Source organism: Betta splendens, chromosome 16 (assembly GCF_900634795.4).
Source record: "Betta splendens chromosome 16, fBetSpl5.4, whole genome shotgun sequence".
In the NCBI taxonomy this organism is placed as follows: Eukaryota; Metazoa; Chordata; class Actinopteri; order Anabantiformes; family Osphronemidae; genus Betta; species Betta splendens.
In genome coordinates, this window is record NC_040896.2 from 18,699,849 (window position 1) to 18,716,081 (window position 16,233).

The following is a 16,233-nucleotide window of genomic DNA, read 5'->3' on the forward strand; positions in this document are numbered from 1 at the left end:
CCTGATCTGTGTATCAGGCCCGTTCTGGCCCGGATCCGTACAGGGAAATGTCAAAACTTGACTGACAGCGAGGGATTAGGAAGCTAGTCTGAAGGAATGCTACTGCACATGCCTCCCATGTGGGATGTGCCTGTATTTACTACAGATGGACAAAGCCGTGCAGACTGGAGAGAAGTAACCCTGAGTTAAGTTACAGACTGGCAAACAACGGGCTACTGTCTCACATGGATAGATTCACAGAGATTAGCTGAAAACATTACAATCCCCACATCTTGTTGAATGCATCCTCTAATCAGCACGAAGAGCAGCATTTCCCACTGCATGTGCCTTCGACTCCTGTGTTCTAAACCCAGCCAGAGCTGCAGCCTGGTGTGTATCTTTACAGATGTGTGTTTATATAGTGAGGAGATGCATTCACTGACTGCTGTAACCTCATGGTAGACAGCTGCTGCTATGCTATGAGTTATTTTGATGGAGAAACTTACACACATAACAACTACACAGACACATTGCAGGTGGGCGCATAATATCCCCATAATGGTTTGTGGGGAAAAGTTGTCCTTTTACTCCTGCCACTGGACCATATATGACTACACAACAGTAGACATATAAGCATGTGTCTGTGACTGTTACCTACGTACATATTCCACATGTTATTATACAGATTGATATAAAGATTGTTTCAGAGCCAGATGTATAGTCTGGAGCTGAAACATTATAACTGCAGCTACTAACAACAACTTTACAACTTATTGTTCCTGTAAACCTGTTTGCATTGAGTATAATTTTGTCTGGGCCCATGAATTCAGACAAGAAGAACCTTACTTGTGTGTGAGCAGCTGTGGCTGAAGGGTGAAAGATGTGCAGACTGCTCCCTCTGCTGGAGCAGAGTCAACGCCGGGAAGGCGAGAAGCTCAGTGTGGATTAATATGTCATTCTGTCAGTCTTCAGTAGGAAGCCTGTGGTAACATAAACACAGTGGTGCAGTAGTGGCTCAACAAACTTTAACATGTCAAACATACAGTTTAGTGATTACACTGGGCTGTACAGTGGTCCGATTGAAATTCAATAACATATGTTGGGTCCACGCTATAACTCAAGATTTAGACAAGTAACAATCCCAGTGGAGATACTGATTACCAACAGGGCAAAAATAATTATTAAAAGCGATGCACTTACACACATGTTTTTCATTACTCCTTTTGATTAGATCCGCTCACTCTGAAGTTACTTAGAGAAACAGAACATATTAATGAGAATGATTTAAGTGTAATTTTATCTTAGCCAGAATCACATAGTAAAATAAAAGTTCTGGAGATGTCAAGAGATCTCCTCATGCAGAACGCTTTGACATGTCACAGCAATCAAAACACTGGTGCAAATAATGAAACTGCATTTAACTGCTGGTGATGTTATAGAACAGAGAGCCGTGATAATGTTAGCAACACGTTTTCCTACTGCCACTAGCCAGAGCTCCTGATGTGCAACACCACATGCAGAAATTTATGAACCGTTCCAAAATGAATCTTTAACGCCAATGCAGCGTAATGAGCATAAAAACTCTGGAACACTGCCCACAAGAAAAAAACATTTTCACCTATGGTTCAATGACTGAACTGATCTGTCTTCTCCTTTTTCAATGGTCAGTTTAAGGAGAAAAATGAAGGATTTCTTCTAATCAAGAATGAGGGATGGGGGACAGAGGGTCTGTGTTTCCAGCCAGCAAATTAAGAAAAGTACTACAAAGGTAGGTGTGCAAAGGTAAACTGTGTTGCAATGGGGTCATCTATCCTGACCTGTCAGAAAACCTAATCAATTAATGCCCATGTATTAATTTATCTTAAGCCCTCCATAGCACCACCACTGGATTTAGTTCTGGCTGAACATTTGAGAGGAAAAATATATCATGAATGTAAGCGCCTAAATATTAATAGATTTTCAAATTGAAGGCATAAGAAAGAGACAGAAGGTTTACAAGATGTTTTGCATTATGCCAGTGTAGGCACCATTAGTTCCAAGGGTTAAGGCTACATACTTAACAACGGAACCTGAACGCAACATGTACCCAGCTGATGTAAAAAAAAGCCGCGCGCAGAAAGGACGTTTTCTCGCGAGACGCATGGTTCATTCTACGGTACGCCATTTGTGTCTAGCAGCAAAAAGCGCGGACAGCGAAAACAGTCGCTAAACAAGGGGTAAGTTAATTTAGGAAACAAATATGTCTCGTGTTTACTGTTCATACCTATTTTACACAAATAGTAAATGTATGTCTGGAGTGTTTTCAAACACTGTTACGGTAAAATAGACCACGGGCTCCGAGGTCGGTGTTAGCCTCCTTTTTGGGCCTCTGTGCTGCCGTCGTTTTCTAAGCCTTGGAGGGGCTTGGGCCCGCCTTAGACTCATTGTGATTGGTTTACACAGCTAAACTAACGATCTAATTGGACGCGCGTTGAACATCTTGAAGTAGGTTTTGGGAGCATGTTGCTAGTTAGCACGTTAGCCGCGGTAGCCAGCAGCAGTAAGCTGCAAGTTAACCTAGTTTGTGTCACCGTGCAACAGCACAATACGACAACACACAGATCCGCACATAAGTTGTGTTGGAAGTTATTATAAATGGCCAGTAATAGGCCGTCTTTTGTTCACGGTTGAACGTGTTTTCGAGATCATTGCGTTTTGGTCAGATCTTATTCTCACGGGGGAACATGAAACAATGAAAGCCAAAGAATACGTTTGAAATGGTCGATTATAATAATTCACTCGTTTCTAGTTTCTCGTTTCTAAACCAAATTTCCGAGTAGTTGCGTTATAAAACAGTAGCAGCAGTATCTACACGTAAACACGGATGGGTGGCTCAATGAAGCACAAATCAAAGTTTGAATTTGTTTAAATACAGTGCACATTAGCTTATTGTAAGTTCTGTGGTATGAGAATGTTATGGATACGATACTTAGAGTTACAAGTACAAATAAAATGGGTCTTGTGTTAGAACCAATGCTGAACTCACTTCACACACACAAGCTACTTAAAGTCCAACATCTATTCCACAGGTTAAAAAATGAACGGGCATGTGCAATAAGAATTGCTTAAGTTTTAATACAAGCAACACATCATATCAGAAAGTTGTTGTAGTAACCCCAGTAAATAGTTTGAAATAGTTTCAATGTTCAATCAGGAAGCTCCTTAACAACCGAAGGTTGCTTAGGGAGGCTCTGATGGTACTGTTTTTTCCTTTCGTGGTTGTTAGGTGGACAGATAGAAGAAGTCTACTACTACTCCCCTACTACTATTTGAAGAGAGTTCTTAGGATGTTCTTAGTTCTTTGGGTTAAGGTGCTCAGCTGAACGGTTGTAGTAAAGGGTTGCTCGTTCTGCTGTCTGCACCTAATCAGATCCACGTCTTTCCTCAAGGTGTGGACAATACAAGAACCTTGTCCAGTTAGAACGAATCAGCTTCTGATTATTGTACTTGGGTGGCCCACAATTGTTCCTGAAAGTGAAAGAAGAAAACACAAGAACATGAAAGAAAAAAACAACTCTTTGTCACTTTAAGAACACCTTACATTTAGAAAACACAGCAAAGGTGTTGCAGTTCTTTTTGAATTTGTGGCAGAAAAGCATTCTGCAAATACAGAAAATATAAATAAGGTTAAAAAAAACCCTGACGTTGGCTTTCACTGAACTGTCTCGTAAACTGTGAAATTACGGCTTCTCTGCCTCTAAAGACAACCACTAAAAGTACTGCAAGTGCGTGAAGCACTTTACTTATTGTGATTTAATTCTGACATTGACTGTAGCTCTGCTAAATCACGTCTGCAGGTATGTTTTAATGCATCCCAGGCCAGGCATATGTACACTCCATTAATGAGTATGAATTAAGATGAACTACAGCTAGCTCTCCTGCTGGCATGTCTGCAACTAACAGTTTGCGTGCGGAAACACTAGATGGCGACATTTTCTTACATTTGCTGAAAAGCTGAGTGACTTATGGCCCAATACTCAATTTCCTTTTCTTTTCAGGAGTTGGATCTAGCTTTGGTGACAGCAGTAAACTCTTTGTTATGGATAAAACCACTATATCACAAAAGAAGACCGTTAAGAGAAAAGTGCCTGAAAGTGAAACTAGTGGTAAGGTGCAGCCAGATGACGTGGAAATGGAGGAAGATATAAGAGACTCACTCAGCAGGACTGAGAACCTTGAAGAAACAGATGAAAAACATCCGGAAGCTGCACCCGAAATTAAGGATACCCTCTGCGCTGTCTGTGGATTCTCAGCCAAAGGCTCACGATCACTAAAGATTCATTATGCAAAGAAGCATGGAAAGAACTCAAAGAACAAAGGTAAAACTCCTGAACATATTGCTGATGTGAGCCCAGCTGAAATCCAGCAGGATGTGGACATGGGGGAGTTAGAACTATCAGCCAGTGACAATAGCGGTAACATAAAGTTGGATCAAGAGGATTGTGCTCAAGAGAGGAGAGTAAGCAAACGAACTCCAAAACCCAAGATGATTTTTTCCTGCAACTACTGTGGCCAAGAATTTAGGGACAAAGCTCCACTAGATGTTCATGTCCAGAGACACCACGCCAAAGACACTCCATACTCATGTGAGTATATTGTAATAATGGGTTTAGTGAAACTTGAAATCCATATTGAAGATGAAAATCTGAGATAGTTTGGTTTATTTTTAAAGGAAAATGCTAATAAATCTCATTTAGGGTAAGTCGTTTTGTGAAAAGATCTAAGTGTTTATTTGAATTTTCTTTCAGATGATGCAGACGACAACATGGATTATGAAGAGGAAACAGTGAAACCTGATGTCACTCCTGTAAAAACCAATACTCCAATGCAGGTGGTGCCGAAACATTTAGTCAACAGGTTCCAACTGAAGTGTGCACACTGTGATTTTAGGGTTAGCACTGCTTCTCTGCTGGAGAGCCACACACGAGTCAAACACCTAGACCAGAACTGGTACCGCTGCAAATTGTGTAACTTTTTTTCAGCCACATCTGAATGGATGGACAATCATCTGTCCTCAGACAACCACAAGCAGAAGCAGAAAGGGAGGGAGGCTGCAGAATCTCCACACGAGGTCTATGTCGAATGCGTAAGCCATACCAGTGGAGGAGATGCAACTCCAACAACTGATAGAGCTGCTGCTGATGAAGAAGGAGACACTTTGACTGAAGGGGAACAGGAAACTGAAGGGGTGACCGAGGCTGTTGATGCGTTTTCTGAGGAGGAGGATTTAGATCTTGAACCTCCCAAAAAGAAAAGAGGAAGACCAAAGCAAGGATCTACAACCACCTGCGGTTACTGTGGCCTGGTGGTGTCTAATGCTACCAACCTTAGTGTTCATGTGCGTCGTAAACACAGCAAGGAGTATGGCTACAGCTGCACCCTATGCAACTATAGCTGTGTCACTAAAGGTGACATGGATCGCCACTGTATCACAAAGAAACATGTTAGGCGCACACAGGAGTGTGTAAATAAGGATACAGTTAACAATCAGCAGGAACCCACAATTACGCAAACCCAAGAACCAAATGGAGCCTCGGAGACCACGGACAAAGAGCAGGGGTCGAACGACATGGCCTCTGATGAACATAGCAAGGAGGAGCAAACAAGCCAAAGAAAGCCTGACACAGTCAATTCTTGCAGCCACTGTGATTTTGTGGCTCTGTCAATTCCTTCCCTCCATCTTCACATCAGGAGAAGGCACACCAAAGAATTTGAGTATGTCTGCCTTGCATGTAGCTACTATGCTGTGACCAGCAGGGAAATGTCTCGCCATGCCAGCACAGAAAAACACAAACAGAAAAGCCAGAAATACCTGGAACAACCAGGGAGCGAAGGGCAAAGCGCTTTGAAAATGAAGGAGGTCATTGAGCTGGCCAGGGCAAGCGTTGATGCTGATGGTGATCCCCCTAGCCCTGCAGAGGAGTCTGAAGCTTGTCCTAATGACATTCAAACTGTGGAATGTCAGATTACAGCTGTCGGCACAGACCTGGAGGCCGGTGTGTCTGGCAGTGCCGATGAGAAGCACAGTGAGAGTGTTACTTCCACTGGTGCCAGTCAGCCTGTGACTGATCCACAGCAGACGCCAGCAGATCTTCAGCCACCTCCACAAGAGCTCCGAGAGGAAGAGGATAAACAAGGAGATGAGGAAATAAATGCTGATGGGATGAATGTAAATGCAAAAAGTGGCCTCTCTCAAACAGACACTCACTTGTCCAAAGCTCCTCCCTTTGATGCCTGCATTGTATCCATGAAGGTCCTCGCTGAGCAAGAGCTGCAGGAGAGCCTGGCTCTAGAAGGCGAGGCTGCAGTGATTTGTCTGACTGGAGGCTCCCCAACGCCCATTGACCCCCTGCCTTCCAGTTCTGCATATGTGAAGAAGGTCAAACCCAAGGAGGGGAGGGCGAGAGACGAAGCTAAAGGCAACAGTTCCCGCATACGCTGCGAGGACTGCGGCTTCATGGCCGACGGCCTCAGCGGCCTCAGCGTCCACGTCTCCATGAAGCACCCTTCCAAGGAGAAGCACTTCCACTGCTTGGTGTGCGGCAAGTCGTTCTTCTCGGAGAGCAACCTGCACCAGCACCTGAACAGCGCCGCCCACCACCGCAACGAGCAGAACAGCGTGGAGGAGCTGCCCGAAGGGGGGGCCAGCTTCAAGTGCGTGAAGTGCACCGACCGCTTTGAGACGGAGCAGGACCTGTTCGTCCACATCAAGGAGAAGCATGAGGAGCTCCTGAGGGAGGTCAACAAGTACGTGCTGGAGGACACGGAGCAGATCAACCGCGAGCGGGAGGAGAACCAGGGCAGCGTGTGCAAATACTGTGGCAAGGTGTGCAAGAGCAGCAACTCCATGGCCTTCCTGGCACACATCCGCACACATACTGGTATGTATATGCCTCTGTCTGCTCCACACTCTCCTACTCTGCATCTCAAATGCATATGTGGTTTGTATATAAACTAATATACTAAGTGCTCAGTGCTCAACTACTTTCATGGTGTCAAGTAAAATTCATGAATTAAAGGAGGCAGCGAGAAAAACGTATCTATAAAGGTGATTCTAATTAAATACTCTGTTTGCCATCGAACTGTAAATATGAAAATTAGTTTCTTGTCACCCTTTTTATTTATTTATTACAGTGCAATTCATGAATCTACACGAATGACGTTAGAGTCATTTGAATTATTCACTTTGCAAAAACTGCATAAATTGTTTAACCTTCCGTCACTGACGCAGGTTAGACTTTCATTTTTTTAATGTCCGTTGATTTTTTTAAAAATCAGATATTTTGTCAAATTGTAAAAGTCTTTGTGTATCTGTTCAGCTCTTAGGCCTTTGTATTTCATTGTAGTAGCATCCAGTGGGAGATACGCTCTCCGTGGCAGCTCAAGCTAATGTTAAGGCTACTATCTACTGCAGCCAGGTAATAGCTGCTTCAGCAGAGGTGAAGGTAAAGACTGATTGAGCTTCAGGCCAGCAGGAGGAGAGACGCTAATGGACCCCAGATTGGGATTCCCTGAGCAACGCTTGGTCAGAGACATGTGCGACTCATAATTGATGTGTCCATTACCAAGACTCAGTTGTAATTATAGTCAATAAGTCTCTGTAAATGTGTTAAAGCTTAGGCTAAAAGCATTGGAGATCCAAAGAGAGGTGGGCTAATAATTTAAAATAATCAATGCAGACGTATTCAAAGCCTTTAATTTCCCTTGTGTCTGTACGTCCGTGTTTGTGTATATGTGTGTGTGAGCTCGTATGCCTAGTGAATGTGTGTATATGTCAGCCTTCATGGCTAGCTGATTATCCTCAATCCATTAAGATTTATCTTGTCATTTATAATGCAAAGCAGGGCTGCGATGGTCAGGGCTTCGGCTGGGAAACGTCCAGCAGGTTAAGAACAGAGGGCGCTCCATTACTTTTTCCTGACTATGCGTATTAATTGCTTTTAAAATCAACTTAATGCAGGAATGAGATGTGAGTGTGCCATCAATAAATGCCCTTCTGTGCCTTCTGTGGTCCATCCCCATTTCAGCCCAAACTTTAATGGGCCTTTAATTGAAGTCCATGCTTTGTGCCACATGTAAAACCTGAGCTAATATTCCACACATGCTCTCAATGAATATTGGTGATCTACTTACAACGCTCCACTGATTTCACTACACCATGTCATAAAAAAGGTAACTAGTTGTTCAGTTGTCCTGTAAAGCACCCTGATTTTTCCTTCAGCGGCAACTGAAACCTTTTGTCCTTTTCCTGCTACGTGTTCCCTCATGCCCATCACGTTGCCAAAGTCAGATTGCTTACTGGTCAAATCCGCTGCTTCAAGCTGTAAGAATTGGAGGTTAAAATCTCGATGATTAATATCAAGGCCCCTCTTTCTTATTAACAGTTAGATCTAAATGCATTCATAATTTTACCCTGTGTCATAATTCTTGAGTTTTGAGGTCACTTACCCAGTGTTACTTAAGAAAATGAAAGCTGTGACACTGAGGTTCCGATATATGGCTTCAAGTCAAGGGCACGTCGTGAGCTTTCTAATGATGAATACTTTGTTTTTTGGGTTTATTTCTTCTAATTCATTTGAGTTATGTTCTTGTTTATGAAATTGCTCCTCCACTTTCATTTATGCTGCTTTTATTTGTGCAAAGCACCTATTTCTCTTCATTTTGACAACATATGCCAGTTGGTATTATAGCTAAGTTCCCTCATTACAGTGAATTATTCACCCTTTATATGGTGGTCATTCATTCTGGGGGTTTGTTTGTGGGGCAGTGAAGTTGCACGGTGGGGGTCTGCCAGTTTCTGAGCTGGGAGCATGTCCAGATCCTTTTAATTAAGACCTAGTTTTTATTCCTTTGATTAATCAGTGAAATCGGTATGACGGTAGTGGGAGGCTGCGTGCAGATTTGTCAATTTGTCCCTTAAAGGAGCCAGTACACATACGTGAATTTTGCCAATGACGGTACAGCTGGAATTTGCATTTTGAGGTAAATTGGTCACTTTTTCACCGGAGTGAGCTGTCTGACCTCAGGCTGAGCTTTGAAGTAATTGGCACACATGCTCTCCATGCATGTTTACACACAGAATGTGATGTGCGTTTGAGGAAACGATCATTCCACTGGTCCGCCTCTTGTTTTTAGCCAACTATAGCACCAGACACTGTTTAAAAAAGTGATCACTATGATCCATGCTTTCCAGTGTGATTGTATCTTCTCATACAGTACCTCTAAGCAATACTGAAGCATATGAATTTTTGGCATTGTGGTAAAATGTCCCTTAAAAGCACCGCTAGGATGAGGCAGAACTTTCTATACTAACCGTAAACGTCATGTCACACTAACCCTTGCATGGAAGAGAAGCATGCCTTTTAAAAAAGTCAAAACAGAAAGTCAGTTCTAGATTTAATTGCTGTCTTTCCATGCCAGTGCCTCCTGCAGCCATCACCATGCAGGCAGTGGAGGAACTAGTGAGGCGGAGTGTGCAGAAGGAAGTCTTCGTGCTACGAAAGTCTTTGGATGAGCTTGCGCAGGACAACAAGAAGGCGCTGGAGGACAACTCGTCTCTCAGGAGAACCATTGTGAAGCTGGAACAAGAGCTGCACAAACTTCGTGATGATAACTGTTCTGTCCGGCAGGCTCTCCGGACGATGGCGGAGAGGGCCCGGTCTAGAAACGAATGTGGCGACTGGAACGATGAGAGCGAGAGACGAGAACAGCTGCTTCCAAGTCCATCGCAAGAGCGGGTTCCTCCCTCGCCCACACCCAGTCCTTCGCGCTCATTGGCCGGCAGCGCCTCCTCAAGTTGTGCAGAGACGCAGGTTTCACCCCACTTGCCATCATCATCAGATGGGGCTTCCACTAATGAGACTCTACCGGCTCCACAGGCACCATCTAAACCTAATGCTCTACCAGACATTGTTTTGCAGCCTGTGGATCCAAAGGTAGAGGCAGAGATTTTTAGAAATTCCCAGCTCAGATATGGGCCTCGTCGTCCGGATGAATATGCAGCAAAGATGTTCATGATGATCGTGGACTTCCCCACCTATCTGTCCTGGACACACAAGGTGAACTGGAGGGGGTCTGACGGCAAACAGGCCCTTCCCAGGAATGTCATTTTCAAGTTAAGGGAACTGCTTTTGCGCCGTTTTAATGATCTTACAGTCAAAGAATGGAAAGAGATCAGAGACCGTGTTAATGAAAGACTGCGAAACCCCAGGAAGGCGGATCCCAGGATAGAAAAGTGTTTCCTCTGAACAGCTCTTACTGTTTTCAGGATACTAAGAGATACAAGTGTACAGCATTGGTGGTGGCTGCCACTTTTATTGCCTCTTTTACATTTTTTTTTTCTTTAATCTCCATTAAAGGTTTTAATAAGTGTTTGCGATAATCCTTTTTTTGTTTAATGTGTCTGAAGTAGTGCATGATTTGAAGAATTATGGAAAACAGCAGTTCTTTGTGGAGCATGGACAGCATGCTTTCTCTTTTTCACCCACTGATACCAACACACAGGAGGTGGATCACACGTGATATGTCTGTGGCTTGTGGTAGTGCGTTATCCTCGCTCATACCCACTCAGTTGTATGCCAAAATGACGATAGCTTTTAAGTGTATTTCTACTGATGTCTGGGTGTGAAGAAAGATGGGAAATGTTCTGTAGCCACTGGTAGAAAGACAAATAATAAAGTTGACATTTTATATATATATATAAAATCATTAGGTATTCTCTTTTGCCATAGCCCCTGATGGTATTAACTGACATGTGCAAGGTTTAAGACGGGGTGTGTGTGGGGTGGGGGGGTGGGGGGGCATGGAGCATTGCTTTAGGTTCTTCTCTTCTCCCAGGAAATGAATTAGTCATTCCCTGTCTCGTCTGGGATGTGAGGAAGCCACGTCGCCCCAATGTGGATGGCAATATTAATTTAACATGACACCGCATTGATGGTCAATTTCAGTTTCACGGAGGCTGTTTAAGTGGAGTGGTGGAGTATTAATGCGATAAGATGTGCGAACTGAGGGATGTTACGTCTCTCCCCTCTCTGCCATGTCTCATCCTCAGCCAGCCATCTGGACAAATCAGCTCCTTTCTCTCACCTCGACTTTAGGTTGTGCGCAATTGTGTCTCCGTCTGTTTGTCCACGGCTGATTGTGTCTGGTGGATCTGCGTCTGTATGCGCACGCATAGGTGTGAGCTGGAGCCGAGCTGAATCTGGATGTGTGCGCGTGTAGGTGTGGTGTGAACGTGTACATCTGACTTTTTGGTTTTTTTTACGGGTGTTGATGATTTTGTTGTGTGCTCATTTTTTTTTATACCTTGTGAAATTCTCTGGTGTGAAGTCATGTGAAGTGATTTAATGTTTTACAAATGGCATTTTTGTGTTTTTTCTTTAAATCATTTACTGGTGTGTGTTTGTGCGTGTGTGTGAGACGGTTGTGCTCTGTAGGGACATGTGACATAAAGAAGCTGGCTCTGCTGGTGCCCATGCGTGGACCCCCTCTGCCCCCTGTGTTTATGGGCCTTGTTAGCACAGGCTTGCCTTTCAATCTTTGTTACTGGCTCGAAATTCGATGTGTCGTACTTCTAGCTCGCAGCAAGTGAACCGTGTATGAACGAATTAGTAATCTACACAAAGTGCTTAATCAAATCAGCGGCTGCCTCGGAATAAATATTGCAGGACGTCTTGGGATATTCACTGGGTGAGGGTGAGGGTTAGCTCAAAGATGTGTATGTGGACAACCCAGACTGCCACTTAGATTGCAGTGCTGCATTATTTGATGTTGCCCTAAGCTTCACTATCCTGCCAGACATAGATGCATTGGAGAAAATAAAAGAAATACTGTTTTGGTGGGGTTTATTTGAATCCTGCAGTTGCTTAAGTTTATTGTGAAGGACCCAGATGTTGGTGTGCGACGCAGAGGGTTCAGGCATCAGCCCTCGCAGATCTGCTATTAAGTGACGAATGGCAAGCGGGGACTTTGCCACTCTCTCACACGCTGCCCCGCCCTCTGGACTTATTAATGACAATAATTAGGGAGAAACCTCCCCGCGAAGCCCGCCAGAGTGATTAGTGCTTTAATGATGGAATGGGTGGTAGTGAGTGCACACAGAATTGATTTACGCATTCGCCATGACCTTTGGAATCCAATTTACGCATCCACAGGCAAAGGAAGAGTAGGTAAGATGAAGGAGAGTGACAAGGATGGATAGAGAGTGAAAAAGAGATGCCTGGCACTTGGAGTGTGACTGTATTTTTTAAGTGGACTGGAATAAGGGCATCTCTTTTTATAAAGCTGATGTCAGTATTCTGTTGTAAAGTAGGTCGTAGTCGGAGCACAGCACTAATAACAGTCTCAGTGGCATTGGAATATACAGTAAAATCGAACTCCTGCCCAGCTGTTAAACAGTCATGCTAAATAGAATTTCCATATACTTTTTTTTCAAACACAGTGCCATTGCTTCACATGAACTGGCCGTACTTTGTTTTGCAGGATCTAAGCCCTTCAGGTGTAAGATCTGCAACTTTGCCACTGCTCAGCTGGGAGACGCGAGGAACCACGTGAAGAGGCACCTCGGCATGAGGGAGTACAAATGCGACATCTGCGGGTGAGTTCAAAAAGAGGTGGCGAGAACACAAAATTAAATTTGAGATGATCATATAGACGGGGGATTGAATCAGTAGTGAAGACTTTTTCCATCTTGTAATACTGAGTGGTCTGCTATTCTGTAAGGGTGTGTAAGGGTAGTGATATCAGCATCCAGAGAACTGCACCCGATGAGGTAAGTTTGAACCACAGGCTCTTCATGCATCTTTTATTTGGAAGGTGGAAATAGTTTAGAATGAATTTGTTCCCACAGTTTCATTGCAGCGTTTTATTTTTTTGCCGTTCTTTGTATGGACCATACCTTTTAGAGAAAATGTAGTCGGCATGCAACAAAAGGTCAAACCTGACTTTGGCGTAAAACGTAAACACCATCACGAGCCAGTAGATGGCGTGTTCCTCCCGTCAAGGGTGATCTGCTAATTATCTACTCTGAAGATACTTTAAATTACATTTGCCTCATCCTAATTCATAATTCAAGCCAGTTTAACCCTGCCTGGCCACAACAAGCCATGTGGGATAACTTAGGCAGTAACGCTACTAACAGGCCTTTTATGGGCAAAGGAGGCCTTTGACGTGGCTTCATCGCTCTGATGCAGCGAAGGCGTTCTTATTATGACGGACATTCCGTGCTTGCTATTTAGGGGTTCGTTTCGTTAGGTGGTGATCAGTATGTCCACCACTCGTAGCTATGACACGCTGCATGCAGTTCATATTACATAAGCTTTTATTCCAAATAATTTGTATATTTTATTTATTTTTAATTCATAGTTAAATGAAACATTTTTATAAACATTGGGGCCAACTTGGAAACCTGTTTTTTGTATGTGTTTATTTATTTCTTTACATGTAGTCAGCGAGTGGTTTTACAGGCAGTTAATATTATTACAAAGATTTCACTAATAGTTTTACCTTAATGTGTGAATAGACTTTTTTAACCTTTAACAGTTCCCAGACGCCACAAATTAAGGGTAAAAGAGATGGAGTTTATTTTAACTTCGTCGTGGGTTCAGCTGTACAAATACTCCTAATTGGAAGTTTATGTAGGTAACCAGGAGCCTATAAATACCCACTGGTGGTGGAGTACAGTTATTATCCCGCTACCCTGTACCCCCTACGTGTGGACCATATGTTGTGTTCAGCTTGTTTCATTCCCATGACAGACCCCCTCACCGCCTTGCCATGTTCAAATGGACGTGTTAAGCTGTTTAACATGCAGTCAGGGAATAGAGTAAATTGTGGGATTTCTAGCTTTGTGCCATTGAGCTTTTGTGGCTACGCTCGCGCTAAGATGAAGACATATGTAGAGTTATTAGTTTCTCCCTCTGTGTAATCCCGCGTAGAGTGTTCCATTTAGTTCAGTAGCGGGCCGATTCTGTTCTTCTAAAGCTGAGCAAAGCCAATGTGTTTATTTGCTCCCGCTGATGTTCACAAACATATTACAGCAGGAGCAAACAAGCGCTGGTTTAAGCGCAGCTTCCCCCTTTAATGAGAGGAAAGCCTCATGCTTCACAAGCCTTCCAGCTGCAAAACCTTCCCCTCCCGAGTGCCGCCAATGCACCGGGCTTTGACCAAGCGCATGCACACGCAAACGCATATACATACTGAGCACTTCTCCAATACGCCTTTAAATGGGACTACTAAATACAGCCCCCCGTTTCACAAATCATGTAGATGGAGGAGCGGTGCGCTGCCAGTGCCAGCCGCTGGTGATAAATCGGTCCTGGGTGTGCTTTCAGTACTGACTGATCACCAGGCCGTCCCTCCTCTTGACTAAAGAGCAGCAAAAACAAAGAAACCCCCAGAAACACCTTCATTAAAGCCAAGAGCCATACATACACATAACCTGCTCCTCTCCCCAAACTTCTCACGCTAAATAATGCGTCCTTAATCTGAACCGGAATCACGTTGCTAATGGATTATCATGTTTCAGGTGTAATGTGGAATGTGATTACCTGTTTTTGTTTGCAGGTGACCTAGAAAAGTGAGATTATAGCGTGATTTAGTTGGCCGTTCTTTTGTGGATACTAATAATGGGGCAACATTTCGCTTAACTAATAAAAGTTTTATATTTATTTGTATGTGTATTCACCATTTATCTTTTCAATTAGCACGGGACTATGTTTAAAGTGCCTTTTTACTATATAAAACTGAGCTTTTATTGATTGATGCCATGCTTGCACACTCCCGGGCCTCCATGGGGCATGGAGTTTTGTGGCTGTTGTTTATTGCCGTTTTGTTTGGAGCCTCGGCTCGCATTATTTCTGCATTTTTCTTTGTTTTCCTTTCCTTAAAAACACCCGTCCTCCCCGCCGCCATCGATCGCCGTGTTTTCCTTGTTAAACTTCCAGACTGGAAGATTACCCCGGCGCTGACACCGTGAGTGAGCGGCTGTGCTGTGCCTCGGCTGTCCACCCCACTTTAGCATCAGTCCGCCGCTTGCAGGCCTCTGCCACGGAGCGGCGGGGGAAGTTGTTGATAGTTAAAGAACCTATTGTTGTGGCATTTAATTAACAAATGCAAATGCAAGGTCAGCACGGACTGGAATCCTTGACCACGCTGCCAGTCAAACCTGAGCAGGCCGGTCAGAGCCTCGCTCATCATCGCTAACACTCTATAGGCCCCCCCCCCGCTTCCTCTACCTCCACGTGTCTGTTTGTCTGCGTCCGTCTGCCTATCTGCGCATCTCAATCTGTCTTAATTTGCCTATGAAGAACTCTTAAGGTGCCTTACCAGCAGAAAAACACAAATTGGATGTTAGTATGCAAGATAAGATTTCTCATATTTAATTGGTTAAAAAAATCCTCCAGCATGTGAGACGGCAGGTTCTTGTGTTTCCTCCTGGCGCGTTTTGTCCACAGTGGGGCTCGGCCACTTAATGAGCCTCCTCCTCCTCTCTTCCATCATCCAGCTGAAAGACCCTGCACTCAGCATTTCTATCCTCCCGCTCTCTCGTCCTCCCCAAAGATGCAGCGGACATCCAGTGCTGTTGTAGGTATTAAATTATGCATAAACAGTCTAAATGCTTTGAGGCATTGGTTTAATATCTCAGACTGGGCCTTAGAAATATTAACACTATCATGGACATGGATGGTCCTCCTGTGGACTGCGGTTTTATGATTATGGGTCATAAGCTGCCCCGTTTCCTCGCGTCACTTCAGGAATTTTAACCAAACGTTTGCTTTCCTTGTAACGGAGAAAGTTTGCGACGAGCCAAAGTTCGTCTTGTTTTCCAGAGTAGGCTGCATTGTGCTCGCGCTCCCCTCCCCTCGCCTCCATTTGCTTGACTTAGTGTTGGAGAGCGTGTGTGTATATATAGTCATGATTTCATGTTGGTTGTAGTGTGTGTGATGTGACTGTTAACAGGATGGGGCTGGCTCGTGTCAGGGTTTTTATGTCCCCCCTGTCTTGTGAGATTGTCTGGTCTGTTCCTAGAATAGCCCATCAGTTCCGCCCTGTGTGGCTCATCCGCTGTAATGTGCCTTAATGCCCGGGCCCGTATGAGTGGTGTGAGGCCTGGCAGTGACAGTGGAGGAGCATCTTAAATCTTCTGTCCACACCCCTCTCCTTCTCCCCTGACGTGATTCTCTATAATCCTCACACAGATCCTGGTTAAAACTCCCT

The 16,233-nt window shown here is 44.1% G+C and overlaps 1 protein-coding gene across 2 annotated transcripts in view; it reads left to right on the forward strand.

Annotated features, from left to right (window-relative positions):
• Nucleotides 1-2,092: 2,092 nt before the first annotated feature.
• Nucleotides 2,093-16,233, forward strand: part of znf407 (zinc finger protein 407) — a 117,713-nt gene continuing 103,572 nt past the window's right edge. Inside the window, exons 1-4 of one of the 2 annotated variants that reach the window (XM_029129375.3) lie at nucleotides 2,093-2,195; nucleotides 4,017-4,604; nucleotides 4,767-6,899; nucleotides 12,499-12,613. In XM_029129375.3, the coding sequence (XP_028985208.1) occupies nucleotides 4,058-4,604; nucleotides 4,767-6,899; nucleotides 12,499-12,613 (2,795 nt within the window). In that variant the 5' untranslated portion in view covers nucleotides 2,093-2,195; nucleotides 4,017-4,057. Of the gene's footprint in view, nucleotides 2,196-4,016; nucleotides 4,605-4,766; nucleotides 6,900-9,438; nucleotides 10,400-12,498; nucleotides 12,614-16,233 lie in introns of those variants that run through there. The other variant, XM_029129376.2, reaches the window with a different exon arrangement.